At 48.1% G+C, this 27,453-nt stretch overlaps 1 protein-coding gene across 3 annotated transcripts in view; it reads right to left on the bottom strand.

Moving 5' to 3' along the window:
* The window catches only part of FSD1L (fibronectin type III and SPRY domain containing 1 like), a 116,593-nt gene that overhangs the window by 48,169 nt on the left and 40,971 nt on the right, over positions 1-27,453 (bottom strand). For all 3 annotated transcript variants that reach the window (XM_088472596.1, XM_088472597.1, XM_088472598.1), the window contains exons 2-6: positions 17,714-17,809; positions 15,612-15,743; positions 14,297-14,398; positions 2,812-2,834; positions 615-736 (exon numbers count right to left, since the gene is read on the bottom strand). In XM_088472596.1, coding sequence (XP_088328722.1) covers positions 615-736; positions 2,812-2,834; positions 14,297-14,398; positions 15,612-15,743; positions 17,714-17,809 — 475 coding nt within the window. The remainder of the gene's footprint in view (positions 1-614; positions 737-2,811; positions 2,835-14,296; positions 14,399-15,611; positions 15,744-17,713; positions 17,810-27,453) is intronic.

Genomic DNA, 27,453 nt, shown 5'->3' with positions numbered 1-27,453 from the left:
ATGTGCACACACTGTAATCACTGAAGTAACCTGTGCTATAAATATGCTAACAGCTCATTGCTCTTCTATTTTCTGGAACTTACAATGTTCAATGATGACTAATTTACATTTCTGAGCTAAATATCACTTTTACATGAAATCGCTAGCACTTTAGCGATGTGCCTCACTAATGCTGGGCATACTCTATATCACTATATGGGCAGTCCACCTATTATCGGCGGATCACCTAGATAATTGTACTGTGTATGCGCACGTCCGTAAATATTAATCGGATGGGTATACTGGATCGACAACATTATATGTACGTGGAACAAGGCTAACATACACATTACGCTGCTCACTGGAAGCTGTAACAATGGAGATGTATATGGATCTAGTAGAGTAGCCATTTCTCCAAAGGAGCTCAATGTTTGTCTACCATAGCTGGCAGCCAACTTACATGACACTTCATATATTTAGCATAGTAATATAGCATTTCTATTTACTATGTCATAACAAATACAATAATACTAATTGGGCAACAAAAAGTAATAATGATCATAAAACTTTTTACAGTAGGTGAAACTGTATTACACAGTTAGGTAAATAATCTACACAGTTGCACAACACATTACCTGGTAGGAATTTTAAGGTCTGGACCATTTGCCTTTCCTGGGAGAAATCCACCATTAAATGGGTCATGTTGTCACTGACTTTAGGTTTCAGTGAGAGACGGAAAGCAGCAGCCATTGTAACCCTACAATATAAATGTAACATACTGAGCAGAAGGGAAGATCCAGGCAAGTGTGTTTATTCTCTGACAATCTGCTGCCTCATTGTAGGAGCTCCTGTATCTGTACGTTCCTAGGCTGATTCAGAGTTACACATAAAGTTGGATATTGCATTTTTAGTAGCTCCGCATGTATCTGAGCAAGGAGAACACAACCAACAATCGTTCATATCCGAGTCGAATCTCACATGTGACTGAATACGGGCAACTGGCAAAGGGCCTTTCGCACGTAGGATAAGTGTGCAGTGAGCATGTAGAGAGAATTGCAGGCTATGCTGAAGTGAGCGTACACAGAGATCCACCTGATGGCTATCTTGCACCAAGGACAGAGCTGGTACAAATGCACAATGAAAGGGATGATGCCTACTTTCACCAGCTGATGTATAGAGGCAGTGCGGGGACTTGCATGTGACTATAAATCAGCCCCTCTATCTTTATCTTATCATTTATATCATTTTGTCATTATTTGGTTTTCAACTTGGGGGAGTAATATTAGGTGCTTTGTATTACTATCAAATATAACTTATTAGAAATTATGAAGAAATTAGCGATAAAGAATTTACAAACTCCTCTAGTGTCACATTCCAATACAGAATATGTATTTTATATAATGTACGGGAATTGGGGACATAGGGAATTATTTAATAGAATGGTGCAATATGCTGTAGCACTCAAACCTTTCCTTTCATATTCTATATACTAGAAAAGACATGACCAGAGGTCTTTCTCTCAAGGTAAATATAAGTAGATATAATCATTGCTTATTGTTGAAAGCCTAACAATACTGACTGGTACTTGCAGTGCGCAGCGAGCAACACTAAACAACTAACAACTTATTTAGAGACCTGGTAAACATGTTGCAGTAAAACTTTACAACCAATGAGATAGTAGTTGCTATAAGATAAAAAGAAGCACATTGGTCATGTATTGCCATTCCAAGAATATTTAGCAGAGATAGATGGTGTCTTTGGTGAGGACAACTATTTTTGCAAATGATTATGGACTGATAAGGAATGATCTAGCTTCCTATGGTTTACAGTCTAGTGGCAGTTTTGCAGCCCTCTGCCCACCAAAATCACAAAACAAATTCTGTTTTGCACCCAAGGAAGTGAAGGATGGTGATAGGGCTAATTGTAAAGCATTGTGCATAAGACCCAGATTTTATCTCCATCTTGTATGAGGCAGACTTCTACATGTACTAAACCTTCTATACTCTAGATTTTTGGCTTAAAGAGCCCAATTGATCCTATTATTCAGCATTTTTATTAAATCAACAGGTTGCTAGGAAGAACTGCTACTGGTTCATAAAAGTAACCTACAAGATGACTGGAACACAGCATATCCTAAACTTAGTCATTTCAATGTCTTCTTATTTCAGCCAATTATTTAGGCTGCGGGTGATTTGCGATTACAAAAGAAATGCAACACTCACTAGTAAAGTAAAAGGCAATGGAAACGCTACAAATATATGGTCCTAACAATAGGACTCTGAGTACAAGATTATCGGACACACACTTCACAATATATTAATATATCTTTTTAAATAGCTCTAAAGGCCCCCACACACACTTGACGACTCGCAAAAGATGCGATGTCGTCAACGGTTTCCCTTGAACTTCCCGGGCAACTCACCGGCACGATATATTGCTAAACTGTGCAATGTGACTAAGGACCTATCATGCGTCCTTATCCAGTGCATCATTAGGGAGATTTGCAGATCTTACCTGCAGTAGGTAAGATCTGAAGATATGACAAATGACCCGCAGGACCACGCATCGGATCGTTATCGGTCCTGGAAGCTGCACGATTTGCAGGTTTTTAAACAATGTATTGTTCCGATTCATCGTTTTCATGCAAATCGTGCCTAAAATCGTCCAGTGTGTGGGCACCTTAAGTCTGACAACATTTTTAAATACGTGTCCTCAATTGAAAACCAAAATGTACACTAACACAAGTTTTTAAGATGCGATATAAATAAAGACATTTCTGGGGAGAAAACAGATACATGTCAAAATGTAGAATGAAGAGGATTGGTACTGTACCTATCCTTGATCTGTCTGGCAGCCTTGGTGCAAGAAGGAGAGAGAGAGCAAAGTTAGTGTCTCCATGCAAGTATAAAGGGCAGCAAACTCCATGCAGGACTTTAGGGTAAAATAAACATCCCTCGCACACGTTCCTTATAGCACACATAAGTCATCTGAATGTAAGTCAGCTCTTTAGAAAGATGAAAAATGTGCTGGTTTTAAATGAGGTGTTAGCAGTGTGGTTAATTGTCAGTCATCAATAGAAAAGAAAACATTAATCAAGTGACTGTAGTCTCATTTTTACATAAAAAAAAAAAATTGCATTGCAAAATCACTTTCAAAGTATAAACTTAGGCTGGGTACACACGTAAAGATTTTCTGTCCAACCATCCAACTAGTTGATTGGTTGGAATGAAAATCTGGTAACGTATGGGAGTAACTGATGATCAGCAATTTGCTCCTAAATGCCAGAAAACAGATGAAAATAGTCATCAGACAAGTTTGTTAAATGTTTGATCTAAACAATTTGTTCAAACAACAGTTTTTGTCCATTTTCCGGCGTTTGGGAGCAAATTACTGATCATCAGTTACTCCCATACGTTACCAGATTTTCATTCCAACCAATCAGCTAGTTGGCTGGTTGTACAGATAATCTTTATGTGTGTATGCAGCTTATCAGCATAAGATGGTCTGATGTGGGGGAATGTACTGTTTCCACACTGTTCTCTATCAGACATGAATAAAGGAAGAAATTATAAATCAATGTATTATAGAGCAGTGCCCTTCCTTTATCTTCATTTGCTGTGACTAGGAGCTACTGTGGAAAGTATTGTAAGCAGTTCTTACTTGTCGCTGCCTTTTGTGATGTGATTTGTGATGTCACCACCACGCTCCACTGCTCCCCAATGCCACTTACTGATCTATTCACTCTCTGCTGTCCGACTGTAGCATATTAACAACCAGCCTCATTTAAAGGATAAGGAGACCAATATATCTTATATATGAAATCAGATTAGTCTATGCCCATAGGTTATCTCTTCATTCTTTTGTAGTGACATTTAATTTTTTGGATTGACAATATTGATTGATGAATGTTTCTGAAGTCTCCTGAGACAAGTGCCACAATGAAATTGCTTCCTAAATCCTAGCATGGTACTGTGGGAGTGTGAAGTGCCTAAGAATAATGTGAGGGAAGAAAATGCTTGTGGCTTTGTGACTTTTTCTGTTTACAGTATGTTTCACCCGTTTTTAGAACAGATCTGAAACAACTTCACTTTTGGAGTCTGACTTAAGGTGCATACACACTAGACGATATTATGCACGATTTGTCCGATTTTGACGCATCGGAATAACAGATCGTGCATAATATGTGCAAATCATGAGTGTCCACTCACCATCACAATGCCTATGCGTGTACCCTCAGGTCGTACATCGCATTTTTAGATCTTGTCCACAGCAAGCAAGATCTGCCAATCTCGTACATGATCCAGCGGCATATCGGTTAGTATATATGCCTGAACAATATGTCGTTCGGATCCGTATACGATGTTGAATACAAAGTGGAAAGAGAAAAAAAAAAAACGTTGCCCCTCCCCGCCCCAAAGCACAATCAGCCCCGGGCTTTTGTGACCCAGTACTGGTTGTGCTAAATACAGGGGACAAAAGACGTAAGGGTCCCCTGTATTTAGTGCAACCAGCACTGGGCTCTGATCCAATCCTGGTTCTGGAAATATAGGGGAAAAAATGAGTAGGGTTCCCCTGTATTTACCGGAACCACCACTGAACTTTTTCTAGCTGGGAGGTAATGCCACAGCCAGGAAAACCCTGTCACCGGGTCCCCCAGCCAAAGCATTACCCCGACCGCTAATCAACCCAGGCCGGGGATCCCTGGGGAGTTGGGGACCCCCCCCCCAATAAAGGGGTCCCACTCTCCAGGGCACCCCATGCTTAGACTGATAGCCCGGGCTACCCCAGCACCCCTGGCCAGCGGGTCTCCTGTATTTTGGCAACCAGGGCTGGTTCTAAATAGCCTGGTGCTGGTTGTGCTTAATACAGGGGGCCCCTACGTTGTTTGTCCCCTGTATTTAAAACAACAAGTACTGGGTCTCCAAAGCACGGTGCTGGTTGTACTTTTACACAGGTTATTCATTTTTTTAAACACAGCAGCACAGACGGATCTTACTGATCCCGTCCGTTCATCTGTATTTTGTTTTTTTACACACAGATGCATGCATCACGGATCTCCCAGATCCGTGCAAGCATCTGTGTCTCTGCTATCGCGCACGATCTAAAGATCGGAAAATCGTTAGAACGTACATGATAGATATTGTGTTACATCATGCAGCTTTTGCTGCACATGGTGTCCTGGAGTCCCGGGGAGCTGCAGGGGAGAGTTCAAGGGAAATCGCTCACGATATCGCATCGTGAGCACATTGTCTAGTGTGTACGCACCTTTAGGGCCTAATTTATCAACGTGTTTTATATGTAACAAGTTTAAAAATGATGATAGTGCTCCAGCCAATCAACTCCCAACTGTCATTTTTCAAACAGATGACAGTTGGGAGCGGATTGGCTTTAACACCATTATCATATGCAACAAGATTTATCACTCGCTACCTTATTTATTTAAAGGCTATATGACGTGGTTACTACAGGTGTCTTGTGATTTGAAAAATGTAATTCATTTAATATGGCCCCTATCACATTTGATGGAGCTCTGTTGAAGCATTTGGGTCAGTGAAACTATTGCAGCGACAGATACAAGTATATCTTTAGTATCCTATAGGAAACTAGGGGGAAGATGTATCAAACCTTGGAGAGAGATAAAGTGGAGAGCAGGGCTGTAACTAGGGTAGTGCGACCTGTGCCATGGCACAGGGCACTGCAGGGCAGGGGGCGCTGTTCGGGCCTGTCAATTTTTCTGTTCATTATCATTCTCACTTGTAGCTTCCTCTTCTTTTATCCCCAGCATCTCCTGGCCTCCCCTATCTCTTCCCTGGCCCTTCCTGATGAGGCCATGCCCCTTTTTCAGATGCATTATGTCCCTATTTGAAAAATAGGGGGAGCTCCAATGCTCTTTCTGGCACAGAGCACCAAAAAGTCTAGTTACGGCTCTGGTGGAGAGAAAGTACCAACCAATCAGCTCCTAACTGTATTTTTAAAAACAGCCTGTAAAGTGACAGTTAGGAACTGGTTGATTGGTACTTTCTCTCTCTCCAATGATTAGTACATCTACCCCTAGCTAACACAGCATAATTCTTTTCAGCTTCTAGCCATTATTTCATAGAAAGTTAAAAATAATAATAACTCAAATCTGATTGTTTGCTATGTACAACACCTCCACTGGTCCTCCTTAGACGGTGAGAAAAATATCTCCTTATATCCCAGCATTCCAACTGTGGAAATGCTTGAAACCAATGTTTATAATATATTTTTTTTTCATTTGACTTTTATTACAAGACAATATCTAACAGAAAAAACATTGCCTTATACTACATATCTTCTGTAAATGCCAAAACATGCAATGTGCTGATCGCATTTATTCTATAATGTGTGGAATATTTTCAGTATTGCAATAAATGCTCTTACAGACTGGTCTTGGTAATAATGCATTACGCAGTTCATTTTATACGTGTCACACAACATTTTTTTTGCTATTCTTTAAATCTAATTTTGGAAACTTATGTTTAAAAAAGCAGGTTCAAAAAAAGTTTCCATTTACAGTTTAATAAATCTGGTCTTGTGCCAACATCTAAAATAAAATAAAGATAAAGAATGGCCTTTATACCTACAGTCAGGTGCATAAATATTGGGACATTGACAGAATTTTCAGATTTTGGCCTCTATTCACCACCACAATGGTTTTGAAATGAAACAAACAAGATGTGCTTTAACTGCAGACTTTCAGATTTAATTTGAGGGTAATTACATCCAAATCAGGTAAACGGTGTAGGAATTACAACGGTTTCTATATGTGCCTCCCACTTTTAAGGGGCCAAAAGTAATGGGACTATCAACTCAAAAGCTATTTCATGGACAGGTGTGGGCTATTCCCTCATTATTTCATTATCAATTAAACAGGTAAAAGGTCTGGAGTTGATTGTAGGTGTGACATTTGCATTTGGAATCAGTTGCTGTCGACACTCAATATGAGATCCAAAGAGCTGTCACTATCAGTGAAGCAAGCCATCATTAGGCTGAAAAATCAAAACAAACCCATCAGAGAGATAGCAAAAACATTAGGTGTGGCCAAATCAACTGTTTGGAACATTCTTAAAAAGAAAGAGCGCACCGGAGAGCTCAGCAACACCAAAAGACCCGGAAGACCACGGAAAACAAGTGTGGTGGATGACAGAACAATTATTTCCCTGGTGAAGAAAAACCCCTTCACAACAGTTGGCCAAATCAAGAACACTCTCCAGGAGGTAGGTGTATATGTGTCAAAGTCAACAATCAAGAGAAGACTTCACAAGAGTGAATATAGAGGGTTCACCACAAGATGTAAACCATTGGTGAGCCTCAAAAACAGGAAGACCAGATTAGAGTTTGCCAAACAACATCTAAAAAAGCCATTACAGTTCTAGAACAACATCCTATGGACAGATGAGACAAAGATCAACTTGTACCAGAGTGATGGGAAGAGAAGAGTATGGAGAAGGAAAGGAACTGCTCATGATCCAAAACATACCACCTCATCAGTGAAGCATGGTGGTGGTAGTGTCATGGCGTGGGCATGTATGGCTGCCAATGGAACTGGTTCCCTTGTATTTATTGATGATGTGACTGCTGACAAAAGCAGCAGAATGAATTCTGAAGTGTTTCGGGCAATATTATATGCTCATATTCAGTCAAATGCTTCAGAACTCATTGGACGGCGCTTCAGAGTGCAGATGGACAATGACCCGAAGCATACTGCAAAAGCAACCAAAGAGTTTTTTAAGTGGAATGTTATGCAATGGCCAAGTCAATCCCCTGACCTGAATCCGATTGAGCATGCATTTCACTTGATGAAGACAAAACTGAAGGGAAAATGCCCCAAGAACAAGCAGGAACTGAAGACATTTGCAGTAGAGGCCTGGCAGAGCATCACCAGGGATGAAACCCAGCGTCTGGTGATGTCTATGCGTTCCAGACTTCAGGCTGTAATTGCCTGCAAAGGATTTGCAACAAAGTATTAAAAGGTGAAAGTTTGATTTAGGATTGTTTAGTTTGTCCCATTACTTTTGGCCCCTTAAAAATAGGTTCTAAATAGGCCGGAGGAGGAGAAGGAAGAGAGAGAACAAAGATCTGGACACATACAAGAATCACATTCTCACCAGAGGGAGACGGAAAACCGGTGACCAGAGCAAAGCCCATCTGCAGCACAGGTGCGACAGGGCGGGAGTCCTGTGGAACCCTATGGACTTCGTAGAAATAGAGATAACAAGGGTAAGTTCTTACCATATCTCATATTTTCTACTTCAGGGTCCATAGGGTATCCACAGGATACCTTGGGGATGTCCCAAAGCAGTATCCTTTAAGGGTGGGGACGCTCCTGTGCAGAAAGGAGAATCCGCTGCCCGAAGGAAGCATCCTGAGAGGCGAAGGTGTCAAACCTGTAATACCTCACGAAGGTATGGACAGAAGACCACGTAGCAGCCTTGCAGATCTGAACTGCCGAGGCACCACGTCGAGCTGCCCACGAAGGACCCACAGACCTAGTGGAATGAGCCTTCAGAGAAGGAGGGACCGGTAGGCCTTCATGAAGATAAGCTTCAGAAATAGCCATACGGATCCAGGCTGCCAAAGTTTGCTTTGAAGCAGGCCAACCCTTTTTACGGAAGCCATAGAGGACAAACAAAGCGTCCGACTTCCTAAACGAAGAAGTGCGGTCAACATAAGTCCTTAAGGCCCGCACAACATCCAAAGAGGCCTCACCCACGGAAAGACCCGGTGAGTTAAAGGCCGGAACAACTATTTCCTCGTTAATATGAAACTGGGAAACAACTTTGGGAAGAAACTCGGGCCGAGTGCGGAGCACTGCCCTGTTCCCATAAAAAACCAAGAAAGGGGGTCTACAAGAAAGAGCCCCTAACTCAGAAACACGTCTGGCCGAAGCAATGGCCAGAAGGAAAACAGTCTTAGCTGTTAGCCATTTAAGATCCACTGAGCCCAGTGGTTCAAACGGCGGTCCTTGGAGAGCCCTCAGGACCACAGCCAAATCCCAAGGCGCCACAGGTGGAACAAAGGGCGGCTGAATGCGGAGAACACCCTGCATAAAGGTGCGCACATCCGGGATTGTAGCAATCCTACGGTGAAACCAGACAGATAGGGCCGAAACCTGTACCTTCAAAGAAGCAAGGCGAAGCCCATGATCTAGTCCCGCTTGCAGGAAGGCGAGAATCCGAGACAGACGAAACTCCCGCGGTGCATAACCTCTCGGTCGACACCACTGGAAGAACGTATGCCACACGCGATGGTATATCCTCGCGGAAGACGGTTTCCGAGCTCGTAACATGGTACGCACCACAGAGCTGGAAAACCCCCGGGACCTCAGCATGGCCGTCTCAACAGCCACGCCGTCAAAGACAGCCGAGTCAGGTCCGGGTGAAGGCAAGGACCCTGAGACAGAAGGTCCGGTCGTAGCGGCAACCGCAGAGGACTGTCCACGGACAGACCCTGAAGGTCTGAGAACCAGTGCCGTCTGGGCCACGCGGGAGCTATCAACAGGAGCGTCCCTCCTTCCTGTTTGAATTTCCGGATTACCCGTGGAAGAAGGGAGACCGGAGGGAACAGGTATGCGAACCGGAACGTCCACCGGACGGACAGAGCATCCACCAGAGACGCCCCTTCGTCTCTTGTGCGAGACCCGTACACCGGCAACTTGTTGTTGTGCCGGGACGCCATGAGGTCGATTTCTGGAAGACCCCACCTGTCCACCAGTAGTTGAAAAACGTCCGGGTGCAGGGACCATTCCCCCGGATGAACGTCCTGGCGACTTAGAAAGTCCGCCTCCCAATTTAGCACTCCCGGGATGAAGACCGCTGATATGGCCGGAAGATTGCGCTCCGCCCAAACCAGGATCCGAGAGACCTCTACGAGAGCCGCCCGACTGCGAGTTCCTCCTTGCCTGTTTATGTAGGCCACGGTGGTAGCGTTGTCCGACTGGACCTGCACCGGGCGACCCTGGAGAAACCGCTGTGCCTGCTGGAGAGCATTGAAGACCGCACGGAGTTCCAAGATATTTATTGGAAGCTCCGCTTCTGTCGGCGTCCACCTGCCCTGGAACAAGTGTGGACCCGAAACTGCTCCCCAGCCCCGAAGACTGGCGTCCGTTGTCAACAGGACCCAATTTGGAACCCAGAACGGATGTCCCTTGTTGAGGTGGGTCGTCTGTAACCACCACGCAAGGGACAGGCGAACCTCCTGGGTGAGCACAATTGTCTGGGACTTCAGAGACTGAGTCCGCCCGTTCCACTTGGACAGGATCAGGTGCTGCAGAGGTCTGGAGTGAAACTGGGCGTATTCCACCATGTCGAACACCGACACCATGGAGCCCAGTAACCTCATCGCCGAGTGTAAGGACACCCGGCGGCTGTGCAGGCAACTGCGCACCCTTGACTGTAAAGCAGAGATCTTGTCCTCCGTCACGAAGATCCTTTGCTGTCCCGAGTCCAATAAGGCTCCAAGATGCAGAATCCTCCGAGACGGGATTAGAGTGGACTTCTGCCAGTTGATTAGCCAGCCGTGCCGTTGCAGCAGTGCAATGGTCAGGTCCAAGTGGCGCAACAGGAGCTCTGGAGATCCTGCCACCAATAACAGGTCGTCCAAATACGGCAACATGCGGACTCCCTGCAGCCGCAGAGAAGCCGCCATGACCGCCATCACCTTGGTGAAAACACGTGGTGCTGTTGCCAGGCCAAAAGGTAACGCCCGAAACTGGAAGTGGTCGCTGCGGATTGCAAACCTGAGGAACTGTTGATGGCGCAAAAGAATAGGGACATGCAGGTAAGCGTCCTGTATGTCCAATGACACCAAGTAGTCCCCAGGTTCCAGCGCCAGAATGATGGACCGTAGGGTCTCCATCCGAAACTTCGGGACCCGCAAAGACTTGTTGAGTGCTTTGAGGTTGAGAATCGGACGATATGACCCATTGGGTTTCTGTACCAAAAATAGATTTGAATAGAAACCCTGGCCCCTCTGGGAGAATGGAACAGCCACTATAACTCCAGCCTGGAGCATAGTGTGCAATACCTTCCGCAGCTCCGTAGCCTTGTTCCAGTCTGATGGGAGACCCGTGGTGAAGAAGCGAGCCGGGGGTCTGTGCCGGAAGGAGAGGGCGTATCCGTGGGAAACCACCTCCAGAACTCAAGTGTCTGTCGTAGTGGTCGACCAACACTGGGCGAACTGTAGCAGGCGGCCTCCCACCCTGGGATCCCCCAAAGGGAGGCCCGGACCGTCAGGCCGCAGGCTTGTCATCTGGCTTGGGGGCCGGACGTCTGGTACTCCATGCCTGCTTCCGGGGCTTGACCGATTTCTTAGGGCCAGCCTGTCGAGGAAACGACTGTGGTTTGGGCCTGCCCTGGGCCCTAGATGACCGAAAGGACGATGGTCCCGAACCAGAAGGAGCAGCGGCCGACGGGAGACAAGCAGATTTGGCTGCCGCCAGCGTGGCCACAATCTTATCCAGATCCGGACCGAAGAGAACTTCTCCGGTAAACGGCAACGCTTCCAGACCTTTCTTGGAATCTGCGTCCGCCTTCCAGGATCGCAGCCACAAGGTGCGACGAGCAGCCACCGCTGCTGAAGAAATTCTAGACACCAGAGTACTAATGTCTAGAGCCGCCTCGTTGATGTAGGTGGCCGAATCACGGAGATTGCCAATCAACTCCGCCTGTTCGGCCGGACAGTCGGATTCAAAAGAAGCCTCTAATGAATCCGCCCAGCGCTCCATCGCTCTGGCAACCCAGCAAATGGCCATAGCCGGCCGTGCTGCCCCCCCTGCAAGGGAATAAGCGGACTTCAGGCAGATTTCTACCTTGCGGTCCGTAGCATCCTTAAGGGAGGACATGGATGGCATCGGCAATGTGGCACTACGGACAAGACGGGTCACGTGAGAATCCACCTGTGGAGGGGATTCCCACTTAGCAAAATAATTATCCGCGAACGGATAAGCCACCGCCAGGCGTCTCTGCGGCTGGTATCTTTTGCCAGGTTGTTTCCACGCCTCCTCTAAATGGTCCACCAACTGACCCGAAAGAGGAAAGACTGTGGCATCGCCCTTCACATCTTTGAAAAAGGCATACTTAGATTTAGCCGCTGGGGGAACTTCGTCCTCAATCACCAAGGCTGTGCGGACCGCCCGAATAAGTCCAGGAATATATACTTTGGACTTAGCATCAGCGTCCTTAGTATGGAGAGGTTCCTGATCGTAAGGATCAAGAATCTCCCCATCATCAGACGTCCCTTCGTCATCCTCATAAGGAGCGGACAGAGACGCCACCGGCCTTTTATGAGGCCGCATCACAGACTCCCCTTGCAACACATCCGACAAGTGCTGTACAGAACTCGTCAGGGAGTTAACCCACGCTGGCTCCTGAGAACCCGGGAGCGGGGAAATAGGGAGACTGTGGGGTACCACCAATTGTCGTGGGAACCCCTGCATGGGTGACGACACCACAGACTGCTGGGACAAACCCATCGGAGTAAACGCGGGCTGCGGAGCTAACTGGCCCACTAAAGCTGTTAACGCCTGAGCGAAACAAGCCCAGGGCGGCTCCTGTACCGGTGCTGTAACCGTAATAGGCCGCGCCATGGACAAACACTGCCGGCAAAGGCCCTCCGCGCTACCCTCCCCCTCCGCTAACGGTACTTTGCACGTGGTACACTGTAGCCGGAGGGGAAAATCACTTTCAGACATGATGGCACCACGTATGTGACCTCTCTCACCAATTAAGTATTAAATAGGCGAGAGACCACCCTGCAGCACCGCACCGCAAGGGCTTTAGCAGAAGAACAGGGACAGTAATAAAGCTGACAGTTTAGAGAAGAAAAGTTACAGGCAGCGCTAGCACAGTCACATACAATGCAGAGAAATAACAATTCCTGCACTAACAGCGCTGATCACTCAACTACACAGACACAGGGCCTGGTAGGACACAGCGCTGCATACACAGACCTGACCACAGCGGAGGAGAGGTATGCGGGGGGACCCAGACCACGATGCTTCCTTCCAGACTTCCAGCAGCGTTCACCATGCGTTCTGGAGAAGATGGCCGCCGAGGAGCAGAGAGGAGGCTGGCCTGGGGGAGGAGCGCTGCCACAGGACCAGTCGGCAGCATGCAGAGAGGGCTGTGTGCAGCGGGGGAGGCGCCGGCTGTGAGACAGGGAAGGCGCGCTCCCCTGGCATGCATTTAACCCCTGGGACGCCGCAGTGCTACCGCTCTGCTGCGGTCCGCTGTCCCAGGGGGTAGTGGAAGCGCAGGTTGGTCGCCTGGCTCCACGCTGCAGCCAGTCCCCAGGGAGCCCCCTGCCTGGGGACTTAGGACCATGTGATCAGCGGGGACCCACCGCGGGACCCCGCTGCTTACCTCTGTCCCCCTTGAATCCGGCCATGGTCCGGAGCATCTGGGGTCACCGCTAGCTGTGACCCCAGACGCCCACCAGCATCCCCGGATCAGTACCGGCGTTCTGGTACCGGCGGGGTGTAGGGAAGACAGCATGGACGTCAGGACTGACAGTCCATGCTGTTCATCCAGATGTGCAGCCACAGCTGCATGAAGAAAAAGCTTCAGGGGCTCTTCTAGCCCCCACTCCAACAGGTGCACCCGACTCCGGCCGGGCACCAAACTAAACTGAGGTGCCTTGGCCCGGGGGCGGGGTATAGGAGGGGGACCTAGTGCATCCTGGGAGGCTGAAAGCTTAACTCTTTGGTGCCCTGCGACTGACGTCACACCTATACCCCAAGGTATCCTGTGGATACCCTATGGACCCTGAAGTAGAAAAGTGGGAGGCACATATAGAGACCGTTGTAATTCCTACACCGTTCACCTGATTTTGATGTAATTACCCTCAAATTAAATCTGAAAGTCTGCAGTTAAAGCACGTCTTGTTTGTTTCATTTCAAAGCCATTGTGGTGGTGAATAGAGGCAAAATATGAAAATTCTGTCAATGTCCCAATATTTATGCACCTGACTGTATGTAGTATAAAAGAAGTATAAACTACATGCAAACACTTACAAAATGTAATTGTGTAAAAGTAAAGCCTAGGTTGTAGTTTTCATTAAATATTGGGCAGTGACACAGTTTTGGTAGCTTAGATTTGTAATGAAATCTGGTGCATCTAGAGTTAGAGGGCAGTAATGATGTGACTACTGTACTTGTTGTGTAGTTGTCTACTGTAGCTGGCTACACTCAAATAGAGCCTGTTCATGCTCCTTTGAGTAGCACATTCCCATTGTACATGCACAGAGTGTGGTAAGAAAAATGTCTTTAAGGTTTCCCTTCAAAGTCACATTTCTGTACCTTGGTGAAATCCTCGGGCTCCTTTATGTCCATGGTCCGTGAAGCAAATTCTAATAGCTCCTCTGAGCTCTCCAGGGCATTTGTACACTGGGACAGCTGATTCTAGAACAGAATAAAGATAATAACATGCAGTTTTAAGTGTGAGCTTTGAGAGACAAGATGTGTTTGAGTAGATGCCTAAAAAAAACGAACACATGGTATTTGTTATGACATATGTTCTGTATGCCCAGAGCTCGTACACGTAATGTTCTAGCAACTTTAGAATAATAAAAGTAGTAGTAGAAATCTACAAATGTCTATACAGTTAACAAATACATTTACATATGTGTCCTCATACATCTAGCCTCAATACGCCATGTGACTTGCCTGATGTGAGCGAGCCTCCAGGTCCCATGGTACTCTGATAGCGTTGAGCTTCTATTTTTGCTGAAAGTGCATCTAATGCATACACACGGCACGACCGTCAGTGATAACGATATCGCTGAACGATCTCCCGGGTGTGCTGGATGATCGATATATCGATCATTCAGTACACCACCAACGACCAGCAACCCGCGATCAACGATCACGGGTCCCTATAGTAACCTGGTCGATATCGATCAGATTGGTCTGCATGCACCATTGATGGACGATATCTTTATCGTCCATACGTGCCCACGAATCGCAGGTCATTGGTGGGTGGGAGGCACCGAAAAATGCACGATATGAACGATAATGATATGATCGATATCATTCATATCATGCATTTTAATCGTACCGTGTACACACACCATAAGTCATAATGGGAGGGGATGAAATATAGCAGCACTTAACGTGCTGCTATAACACTTCCTACTTCGCCTTTTTACCGAGGCGAAGCAGGAAGCACTAACGATGAGATGGTGCCGGAGAGGGGGAGCGTTAACTCCCCCTTCCGGCAAACCCTGTCTTAGGACATAGCGCATTAGCCTAGTGCTGATGCGCTGTCTCTCAGTCCCAGCCGGCTCCACTGAGCATGCGCGGGATCTCGCACTTCATATACAGATTTAGAGACTTAGTCGTACAAGTGTCGCATATATCAAATTAATCTGCTGATGCCTTTCAGCATAGTCTCATGGGACCTGGCGCACAGAGAGGGGCTTTTTAGCGCGGCTGCAGCAAAGATGTGTAAGGACACATCTGTATTATTAAGCAGCATCAAACACCATAGATTGCAGTCACAGCATACCTTCTAATGGCAATTTAAGTCTCATGTTCCTATATATCAACCAATGAGGTGCCTTAAGGGCTGCTATATGTGATTTGTGATGCACAGTAACATGCATTGTACTCTCACCTGTAGTTCCTGGGTTTTGTGGGCCTGCTCTTGCTTTATGCTGTTTGTCATTCTCTCTCTCATCTCATCTAGCAGAGAGTAAAGGCTGTCAAACTCTTCATCCAACTCTGACAGCACTTTGGTGGAATTTGACTGCAAAAATAAAAAAATAATCATATCACCATTATTTTATTGTAGCTCCACAATAACAGGTGGCAATATTACAGGCCCTAACTCAGTGAACCAGCCAAAGATGCAAGGACATGGATTACAGGAAAGACTACAGAGAGGTCAGGAAAAACAAGACACAAAATAAACGTACTGGGGACAGAAAGGATAATAAAAATAAAGACAACTGAAAAAAAAATGAAAGAAAGCTAAAACATTAAAATGAAAGCAGAAGGAAAGGTAAAAAAGAAAGGTTACCAGAAGTGGAAGGACAGGAATCCATGTTATTACTACTCTGCATGTATTACCACAAATTTAGGCCTTCACAATCATTTTTTAAAGGTTTTCTAAAATAACCTGTAACAGTTTAACTTCACTTCCAGGTCAATAATTTATATGCAAATTGCTCATTTAAGACAGGCAAAAGATCATTTTTCAGCAGCCTGTTAGCATTCACTGTACAAGCACTTGTCTGATGCTTGCTTTGTAGCACTTTGACTCCTATTGGGAGAAAAGTGCTAGATAAATAACAGTATTATTATTTTAGCCAATTACAGCACCACATGCTGATTACATTTATTAATGGCAGCTCACATGGAGTTCCCTAAACTGAATGTGTCTCTGTCTCTGTACTTCTGATGGAAAGTGTTTGTGCCCAAGTTTTTCTATAAACTGGAGGGCAGTCCTCACTCTAAAAAAGCAACCGATTAGTGTAACTTCTGGGAACAGTGATATAATCACCCTGAACAACCTGCATAGTGCCAGATGGGAGATGTGTGTTAGTTAAGCCAAGTAGAGTGATTATACCAGAGGTGGGTAAAATGGGCATTATGAAACCTGTTGAAATACCAGAATATGTTTTTTGAGCCCCCAACAGCCAGGAAACAGTCAAACCAACATGGATTTTTGGACATTTTGATAATGTTTCCTGTCTGACAGCCAGTTCTTGTGCATGTAGTTCCAAAACAAGCAGTGCACACCCATCCATGGGTCATGTGGGCAGAGCCCTGTCCCATGTGCTTGTGCAGGGGCGGTGCAAGGTTTTTCGGCTCCCTAGGCAGATCTTCAGCCTACAGAACTGCCCCCCACCACCGTTACCAATACCCACTTTCTAACCCATCAGGTGAAAGTAAGGAGGCGTCATCTTCATTCTATAGCCGTCACCTGCATTTAGTACAAGTATGTCTCTCTCAGAGAAATTCTTAATATTGTGATGGGCAGACTCTGTGGCGCCCCCCAGATCCAGCGCCCCTAGGCAGCTGCCTAATGGTAGAGCCGGCCCTGTTCTTGTGGGTTCCTTACATTAATTGACACAGTTAAACCATGTCTGATCAAGGGGTGGGAGTTTATGTTCCCCCTGCTCTCAGCCTACCACCATGATCACTGATATCTACCTCCCCTATCTGTCATCCAGTCTTGTATGTGTGTGTGACTCACACTCTCACACAGACGCACCAAACAATCTGGTAATTGCTAGGTGCTATGAGACAAAAATCGAGTGCCAACCACATGATGGTACCTGCATTTTACGTCAACACTTGAAACATTTTGAAGTGGCAATAGCCAATGTAGTTGCCAATATGTGATACCTTAGATGTTAAATATATGTGGGTAAAGACAATGCAGTTCCAGTACACACTGCTGGACACAGCTTTTACAAATGATACGATTACTCAGGTTTTTTTGTTTCATAGCAGTACAGCAGCATTACAAGAAATAGGCTAGATCCAATACATGTCATGACCTGTCTTACAGTGGTTTTATGTGATCAGCAGCAGTGGATGCATGATTCGAGTACTGCTACTAAGCTGTGAGATGAAGGAGAGTTTCAGCTTTGGTGTCATTGGCTTTGAAGAGGTTGAGACTACACTTGATACAATCACTCTTTTTGTTGTTACATTACCAATGCTGCCGAACACAGACATGTCATATATTCTATCACTTTGTCACCTTACCTGCACGCCTTTTAGTACATGACTTAACGTGTCAATAAAATTCTGGATTTCATCATTTTTATTGGCCAGTGTTGTGATGATCCTCTGCAAAGCTTCCTATCAAGAGAATACAAAAAAAAAAGATTTAAAAATAAAATAGACTTGACATTTGTTGTAGAATTAACATTGTAATTTATTCTCAATCTTCATGCTGTATAAATCAAGGCCTAGAAAATAACTACATAAATTGTTTGACACCAACAAAACTAACTGTATGAGATTCTCAGGATAGTGTGAAATCACATATTATAGAACAAATTTTATTATTCTACATTCTATAACAAGAGCAATAATCCCTACAAGGACACAGTTTAATCTCTGAGCAATGCATGTGCCAGGAGAGGCCCCATTGGGAGGGTTCAGGTCAATGCAGGACTAACCTAATGAGTAATTTACTTAATAAAAGCTATTAAAGAAAGCATCCAGTCTATAGTAACTAAACATGGTTAGTATAACTGCCATCTTTGAAAGTACTGATTCTCTGAAAATATAAACAATAGAACTATTAATTATCATACTAGCAGCATTTATCATTATGTGTTATGCAAAGTTATATTTATTTTTGGTGGAAATATACAGGAGATGTAAATAAAGCAATTGATTGCATAGTGTCCCCCTCCTCTTTAGGCTGTAAGATCTCATGTGCAGGGCCCTCTTCCCTCATGTGCTTTACTTTCCTTATCTCCAAGCATTGATTAGGTAAGAATGGGCGGCCATCAGTCAGTTTGTGGCCCAGAAGTTGAATGACAGCACGCCAGGGCGAATTGCAGAGGTCTTGATAATGAAGAGTCAACACTGCAAATATTGACTCTATGCATAAACTTAATGTAATTGTCAATAAAAGCCTTTGACACTAATCCACTGCCCATCCACTAGGCGATTTTGACAGGCGATTGCACAATAACGACGTCGTTATCGTGCAATCGCTTGCAAATCAGGAATTTTAAAGTCGGAAACGACCAGCGATGCACGCTCCCGCTGGTCGTTTCCGACATCAATCATCGGGCAAACATGCCGGTCAACCTGACGATAACGTCAGGTTCAGCAGGTTGCCAGATGATTGATGAACCTGCACTGAACGACTGCTCGTACCGTGTAGGTTCATCACAGACATAGAAACAACAGCACGATTACAATGTCATAATCGTGCTGTCCTTTTTATGGTCTGCTAGCGGATGAGCAGCATTATGAAATGCTTGTAATGTTACTTCAGCATACCATAGTAACATCTGACAAAAAGGTCTAAAAACACTGAAGCAGCAAACTCTGTGAAAACCAATACTTGTGTCATTCTCAAAACTTTTGGCCATGGCTGTACTTTGTAAGGCGCTGCCGAGCCCTTGTGGCGCCATATAAAGGATAATAATAATACTGCTCAAACAACACCCCAGCAACTTTAAAGTGTAATTGCATTGTTTTAATAGTAATGGCAAATTAAGAGTCTTAGGGCCTGATTCAGGCCCCGCTTGTGAGCGCAATTGATGGTAGCCCAATGCGCACGTGCGGTGTGCGCAACGCGCATGCGCAAGCCCCGTAGCGAGTGAGAAATCACTCGCTCCGGGGCTCTCAACAAAACGGGGCGGCTGTCGATGTTGAACGACAGCTCGCCCCGTTTTGTAGGCGGGGAGGGGGAGTGGCTGTACAAACCGAGGCGTTCCCGAAGGAACGCCTGCCGTTTGTGGGCGGCCCTACTGACATCACTCGTGATGTCAGTAGTGGACTTCCTGCTCTATTATGCAGGAAGTCTACTTGGCATTGCGAGTGCTGAGACCCTACCACAAGGCTCTCCTCGAAATGCCGATGGTCGCGATAATCGCGACCATCGCCAGGCCGCTCGCTCAAGCTGTGGGTGGTCACCCACAGATGTGCAAGTGGCCTGGAGGCCGGAATTTAAAAAAAAAAAAAAAAAAGGGCGTGCGCCTCTGAATCTTTACTCTATAATTTACAGTGCCTCATATATTATACTCTGTCCTAGAAAATATGAGATATGGTAAGAACTTACCCTTGTTATCTCTATTTCTACGAAGTCCATAGGGTTCCACAGGATACCTTGGGGTATAGGTGTGACGTCAGTCGCAGGGCACCAAAGAGTTAAGCTTTCAGCCTCCCAGGATGCACTAGGTCCCCCTCCTATACCCCGCCCCCGAGCCAAGGCACCTCAGTTAGTTACCGAGCCATAGGCCGGAGGAGGAGAAGGAAGAGAGAGAACAAAGATCTGGACACATACAAGAATCACATTCTCACCAGAGGGAGACGGAAAACCGGTGACCAGAGCAAAGCCCATCTGCAGCACAGGTGCGACAGGGCGGGAGTCCTGTGGAACCCTATGGACTTCGTAGAAATAGAGATAACAAGGGTAAGTTCTTACCATATCTCATATTTTCTACTTCAGGGTCCATAGGGTATCCACAGGATACCTTGGGGATGTCCCAAAGCAGTATCCTTTAAGGGTGGGGACGCTCCTGTGCAGAAAGGAGAATCCGCCGCCCGAAGGAAGCATCCCGAGAGGCGAAGGTGTCAAACCTGTAATACCTCACGAAGGTATGGACAGAAGACCACGTAGCAGCCTTGCAGATCTGAACTGCCGAGGCACCACGTCGAGCTGCCCACGAAGGACCCACAGACCTAGTGGAATGAGCCTTCAGAGAAGGAGGGACCGGTAGGCCTTCATGAAGATAAGCTTCAGAAATAGCCATACGGATCCAGGCTGCCAAAGTTTGCTTTGAAGCAGGCCAACCCTTTTTACGGAAGCCAAAGAGGACAAACAAAGCGTCCGACTTCCTAAACGAAGAAGTGCGGTCAACATAAGTCCTTAAGGCCCGCACAACATCCAAAGAGGCCTCACCCACGGAAAGACCCGGTGAGTTAAAGGCCGGAACAACTATTTCCTCGTTAATATGAAACTGGGAAACAACTTTGGGAAGAAACTCGGGCCGAGTGCGGAGCACTGCCCTGTTCCCATAAAAAACCAAGAAAGGGGGTCTACAAGAAAGAGCCCCTAACTCAGAAACACGTCTGGCCGAAGCAATGGCCAGAAGGAAAACAGTCTTAGCTGTTAGCCATTTAAGATCCACTGAGCCCAGTGGTTCAAACGGCGGTCCTTGGAGAGCCCTCAGGACCACAGCCAAATCCCAAGGCGCCACAGGTGGAACAAAGGGCGGCTGAATGCGGAGAACACCCTGCATAAAGGTGCGCACATCCGGGATTGTAGCAATCCTACGGTGAAACCAGACAGATAGGGCCGAAACCTGTACCTTCAAAGAAGCAAGGCGAAGCCCATGATCTAGTCCCGCTTGCAGGAAGGCGAGAATCCGAGACAGACGAAACTCCCGCGGTGCATAACCTCTCGGTCGACACCACTGGAAGAACGTATGCCACACGCGATGGTATATCCTCGCGGAAGACGGTTTCCGAGCTCGTAACATGGTCCGCACCACAGAGCTGGAAAACCCCCGGGACCTCAGCATGGCCGTCTCAACAGCCACGCCATCAAAGACAGCCGAGTCAGGTCCGGGTGAAGGCAAGGACCCTGAGACAGAAGGTCCGGTCGTAGCGGCAACCGCAGAGGAATGTCCACGGACAGACCCTGAAGGTCTGAGAACCAGTGCCGTCTGGGCCACGCGGGAGCTATCAACAGGAGCGTCCCTCCTTCCTGTTTGAATTTCCGGATTACCCGTGGAAGAAGGGAGACCGGAGGGAACAGGTATGCGAACCGGAACGTCCACCGGACGGACAGAGCATCCACCAGAGACGCCCCTTCGTCTCTTGTGCGAGACCCGTACACCGGCAACTTGTTGTTGTGCCGGGACGCCATGAGGTCGATTTCTGGAAGACCCCACCTGTCCACCAGTAGTTGAAAAACGTCCGGGTGCAGGGACCATTCCCCCGGATGAACGTCCTGGCGACTTAGAAAGTCCGCCTCCCAATTGAGCACTCCCGGGATGAAGACCGCTGATATGGCCGGAAGATTGCGCTCCGCCCAAACCAGGATCCGAGAGACCTCTACGAGAGCCGCCCGACTGCGAGTTCCTCCTTGCCTGTTTATGTAGGCCACGGTGGTAGCGTTGTCCGACTGGACCTGCACCGGGCGACCCTGGAGAAACCGCTGTGCCTGCTGGAGAGCATTGAAGACCGCACGGAGTTCCAAGATATTTATTGGAAGCTCCGCTTCTGTCGGCGTCCACCTGCCCTGGAACAAGTGTGGACCCGAAACTGCTCCCCAGCCCCGAAGACTGGCGTCCGTTGTCAACAGGACCCAATTTGGAACCCAGAACGGACGTCCCTTGTTGAGGTGGGTCGTCTGTAACCACCACGTAAGGGACAGGCGAACCTCCTGGGTGAGCACAATCGTCTGGGACTTCAGAGACTGAGTCAGCCCGTTCCACTTGGACAGGATCAGGTGCTGCAGAGGTCTGGAGTGAAACTGGGCGTATTCCACCATGTCGAACACCGACACCATGGAGCCCAGTAACCTCATCGCCGAGTGTAAGGACACCCGGCGGCTGTGCAGACAACTGCGCACCCTTGACTGTAAAGCAGAGATCTTGTCCTCCGTCACGAAGATCCTTTGCTGTCCCGAGTCCAATAAGGCTCCAAGATGTAGAATCCTCCGAGACGGGATTAGAGCGGACTTCTGCCAGTTGATTAGCCAGCCGTGCCGTTGCAGCAGTGCAATGGTCAGGTCCAAGTGGCGTAACAGGAGCTCTGGAGATCCTGCCACCAATAACAGGTCGTCCAAATACGGCAACATGCGGACTCCCTGCAGCCGCAGAGAAGCCGCCATGACCGCCATCACCTTGGTGAAAACACGTGGTGCTGTTGCCAGGCCAAAAGGTAACGCCCGAAACTGGAAGTGGTCGCTGCTGATTGCAAACCTGAGGAACTGTTGATGGCGCAAAAGAATAGGGACATGCAGGTAAGCGTCCTGTATGTCCAATGACACCAAGTAGTCCCCAGGTTCCAGCGCCAGAAGGATGGACCGTAGGGTCTCCATCCGAAACTTCGGGACCCGCAAAGACTTGTTGAGTGCTTTGAGGTTGAGAATCGGACGATATGACCCATTGGGTTTCTGTACCAAAAATAGATTTGAATAGAAACCCTGGCCCCTCTGGGAGAATGGAACCGCCACTATAACTCCAGCCTGGAGCATAGTGTGCAATACCTTCCGCAGCTCCGTAGCCTTGTTCCGGTCTGATGGGAGACCCGTGGTGAAGAAGCGAGCCGGGGGTCTGTGCCGGAAGGAGAGGGCGTATCCGTGGGAAACCACCTCCAGAACCCAAGTGTCTGTCGTAGTGGTCGACCAACACTGGGCGAACTGTAGCAGGCGGCCTCCCACCCTGGGATCCCCCAAAGGGAGGCCCGGACCGTCAGGCCGCAGGCTTGTCATCTGGCTTGGGGGCCGGACGTCTGGTACTCCATGCCTGCTTCCGGGGCTTGACCGATTTCTTAGGGCCAGCCTGTCGAGGAAACGACTGTGGTTTGGGCCTGCCCTGGGCCCTAGATGACCGAAAGGACGATGGACCTGAACCAGAAGGAGCAGCGGCCGACGGGAGACAGGCAGATTTGGCTGCCGCCAGCGTGGCCACAATCTTATCCAGATCCGGACCGAAGAGAACTTCTCCGGTAAACGGCAACGCTTCCAGACCTTTCTTGGAATCTGCGTCCGCCTTCCAGGATCGCAGCCACAAGGTGCGACGAGCAGCTACCGCTGCTGAAGAAATTCTAGACACCAGAGTACTAATGTCTAGAGCCGCCTCGTTGATGTAGGTGGCCGAATCACGGAGATTGCCAATCAACTCCGCCTGATCGGCCGGACAGTCGGATTCAAAAGAAGCCTCTAATGAATCCGCCCAGCGCTCCATCGCTCTGGCAACCCAGCAAATAGCCATAGCCGGCAGTGCTGCCCCCCCTGCAAGGGAATAAGCGGACTTCAGGCAGATTTCTACCTTGCGGTCCGTAGCATCCTTAAGGGAGGACATGGATGGCATCGGCAATGTGGCACTACGGACAAGACGGGTCACGTGAGAATCCACCTGTGGAGGGGATTCCCACTTCGCAAAATAATTATCCGCGAACGGATAAGCCACCGCCAGGCGTCTCTGCGGCTGGTATCTTTTGCCAGGTTGTTTCCACGCCTCCTCTAAATGGTCCACCAACTGACCCGAAAGAGGAAAGACTGTGGCATCGCCCTTCACATCTTTGAAAAAGGCATACTTAGATTTAGCCGCTGGGGGAACTTCGTCCTCAATCACCAAGGCTGTGCGGACCGCCCGAATAAGTCCAGGAATATATACTTTGGACTTAGCATCAGCGTCCTTAGTATGGAGAGGTTCCTGATCGTAAGGATCTAGAATCTCCCCATCATCAGACGTCCCTTCGTCATCCTCATAAGGAGCGGACAGAGACGCCACCGGCCTTTTATGAGACCGCATCACAGACTCCCCTTGCAACACATCCGACAAGTGCTGTACAGAACTCGTCAGGGAGTTAACCCACGCTGGCTCCTGAGAACCCGGGAGCGGGGAAATAGGGAGACTGTGGGGTACCACCAATTGTCGTGGGAACCCCTGCATGGGTGACGACACCACAGACTGCTGGGACAAACCCATCGGAGTAAACGCGGGCTGCGGAGCTAACTGGCCCACTAAAGCTGTTAACGCCTGAGCGAAACAAGCCCAGGGCGGCTCCTGTACCGGTGCTGTAACCGTAATAGGCCGCGCCATGGACAAACACTGCCGGCAAAGGCCCTCCGCGCTACCCTCCCCCTCCGCTAACGGTACTTTGCACGTGGTACACTGTAGCCGGAGGGGAAAATCACTTTCAGACATGATGGCACCACGTATGTGACCTCTCTCACCAATTAAGTATTAAATAGGCGAGAGACCACCCTGCAGCACCGCACCGCAAGGGCTTTAGCAGAAAGAACAGGGACAGTAATAAAGCTGACAGTTTAGAGAAGAAAAGATTACAGGCAGCAGCGCTAGCACAGTCACATACAATGCAGAAAAATAACAATTCCTGCACTAACAGCGCTGATCACTCAACTACACAGACACAGGGCCTGGTAGGACACAGCGCTGCATACACAGACCTGACCACAGCGGAGGAGAGGTATGCGGGGGGACCCAGACCACGATGCTTCCTTCCAGCGCTTCCAGCAGCGTTCACCATGCGTTCTGGAGAAGATGGCCGCCGAGGAGCAGAGAGGAGGCTGGCCTGGGGGAGGAGCGCTGCCACAGGACCAGTCGGCAGCATGCAGAGAGGGCTGTGTGCAGCGGGGGAGGCGCCGGCTGTGAGACAGGGAAGGCGCGCTCCCCTGGCATGCATTTAACCCCTGGGACGCCGCAGCGCTACCGCTCTGCTGCGGTCCGCTGTCCCAGGGGGTAGTGGAAGCGCAGGTTGGTCGCCTGGCTCCACGCTGCAGCCAGTCCCCAGGGAGCCCCCTGCCTGGGGACTTAGGACCATGTGATCAGCGGGGACCCACCGCGGGACCCCGCTGCTTACCTCTGTCCCCCTTGAATCCGGCCATGGTCCGGAGCATCTGGGGTCACCGCTAGCTGTGACCCCAGACGCCCACCAGCATCCCCGGATCAGTACCGGCGTTCTGGTACCGGCGGGGTGTAGGGAAGACAGCATGGACGTCAGGACTGACTGTCCATGCTGTTCATCCAGTTGTGCAGCCACAGCTGCATGAAGAATAAGCTTCAGGGGCTCTTCTAGCCCCCACTCCAACAGGTGCACCCGACTCCGGCCGGGCACCAAACTAAACTGAGGTGCCTTGGCTCGGGGGCGGGGTATAGGAGGGGGACCTAGTGCATCCTGGGAGGCTGAAAGCTTAACTCTTTGGTGCCCTGCGACTGACGTCACACCTATACCCCAAGGTATCCTGTGGATACCCTATGGACCCTGAAGTAGAAAGGAGGTTTATCTATGGAAAGTAACCTTCAGGGTATAAAATGCTACTTGGTTGAGGTGGGTACTCCGTACCATTACATTTCACACAAATGGTGCCAAAGCAGGAAATGATAGAAGAACAGTAAAGTCACAACACTCCATATATGATGCAGAACAATTTGTTTATTAACAAAAGTCAACATTTCAGTCAGTACAAGGTATATATACGCACACCTATTGTGCGTACTGTATGTGCACGTCACACCTATTGTGCGCAGTGAGAGCTAGGCCGCATGCTGTGCACAATAGTAATGAAATGCACGTGCCTCAGTCACGATTAGGTCTTCAGACAATCGTCTGTGAAGTACCTCATTTATATCAGGGTCCAATTTTATAATAACAGATCAATAAAAAGGGCACTCACTAAAAACAAAGGCCCTCATTCAGAGCCACTCGCTATTTGCGGTCGTTCGTTCTAAAACAAGGGGTGGCTATTCAAATGAACCGTTCGCTGTTTGCGGTCTGTTCACGCCTCTATGTCTGAACGAGCGAGCAAAACTTGCGTTAGTTTTTTTGAAAAATACGCCCCCTGGCCGCTCGCATCCTACGTCATGTCCGCTATTTATTAGATTAATCGAGTACATCGACAAGGGTATGAACTGCTCGCTATTCTTGTGGTTAGTGTTTGCTACCACAATTTTGCGAGCAGTTCTGACTCTAAAATAACCCAGTGACGTGGTCAATGACGCTGCTGTTTTAAATATGCACACCCATAAAACGCCCGTTTTGACCTTTAAGCACGCCTGCGTTCTGATTTCCACTCCCCATTTTCAAGCACCTTCCCCTGTTACCACCCACATACGCCTCTTTCTGTCACTCAAAATAGCAGGCATTCGCTATTTTGCGAGCACATGAATTTCGGCCGCACTGACTGGTTAGTGCATGCGTATAACAATCCGTACGCATGCGCAGTTGGGCTAACATCGCTCGGAACGAACGAGCGGCCGCTTACGAGCGGCTCTGAATCAGGCCCAAAGTAATGAACAAAGTGCCAGACAGGGTCATATGCAAAAGTTCCTTGGAAAACGACAGCACTCAAATAGTTACGCAATAAACCATGATGCAGTAGCGGCACTATGGGGGTGCGGCGGGCCACACCAGGTGACACAATCCGAGGCGGTGACACCAAAATAGCAGAGCTACTATGCTATTTTGGTATCACTGCCTTGGATGGAGTCACCCAACAGAATGGTACACATCAGGGGACGTGGCCTCTCGGATACGAGGCCACACGCCCTTTCAAATGCACGAGGGGTAGATAAGTGCCGCACCGGGTATCACCACACCCTATGACTCCTCTGCCAAGATGTTTATTTTGTATTATGTTTTGAAGAGATAATGTGAAGTATATATGAAGTATGATAAACTGTGCCTGCACGTTAATGATCTCACAACATAATCAAGGGCTATAAACAAGTCTACAAACAAGGGCCCTCATTCAGAGCCGTACGCTCTGAGCAGAGCGCACGCTCTGAATGAGGGCCGGCCTCCATGAAAATGGAGCGTCTTCCTGGACGCTCGTATAGCTGTGGGTGACCACCCACAGCCTATACGAGCGTGCAATTTGATGGCCGCGATGGTCTTGACCATCGCGACCATCGAAACTGCGAGCCGGAGCCTGCGGTTGAGGTTTTCAACCGCAAGCTCCGGAGTGATTTTGGCTCTATCAGAGCCAAAATCACTCCCACTGACATCACTAGTGATGTCAGTGGGCCGGCTTCTGACGGGAGGCGTTCCCGTGGGAACGC

Source organism: Taudactylus pleione, unplaced genomic scaffold (assembly GCF_031769625.1).
Source record: "Taudactylus pleione unplaced genomic scaffold, aTauple2 ptg000127l, whole genome shotgun sequence".
NCBI lineage: Eukaryota > Metazoa > Chordata > Amphibia > Anura > Myobatrachidae > Taudactylus > Taudactylus pleione.
Note: the sequence above shows the minus strand (reverse complement) of the source record. Positions and strands in the feature narration are given on the sequence as shown.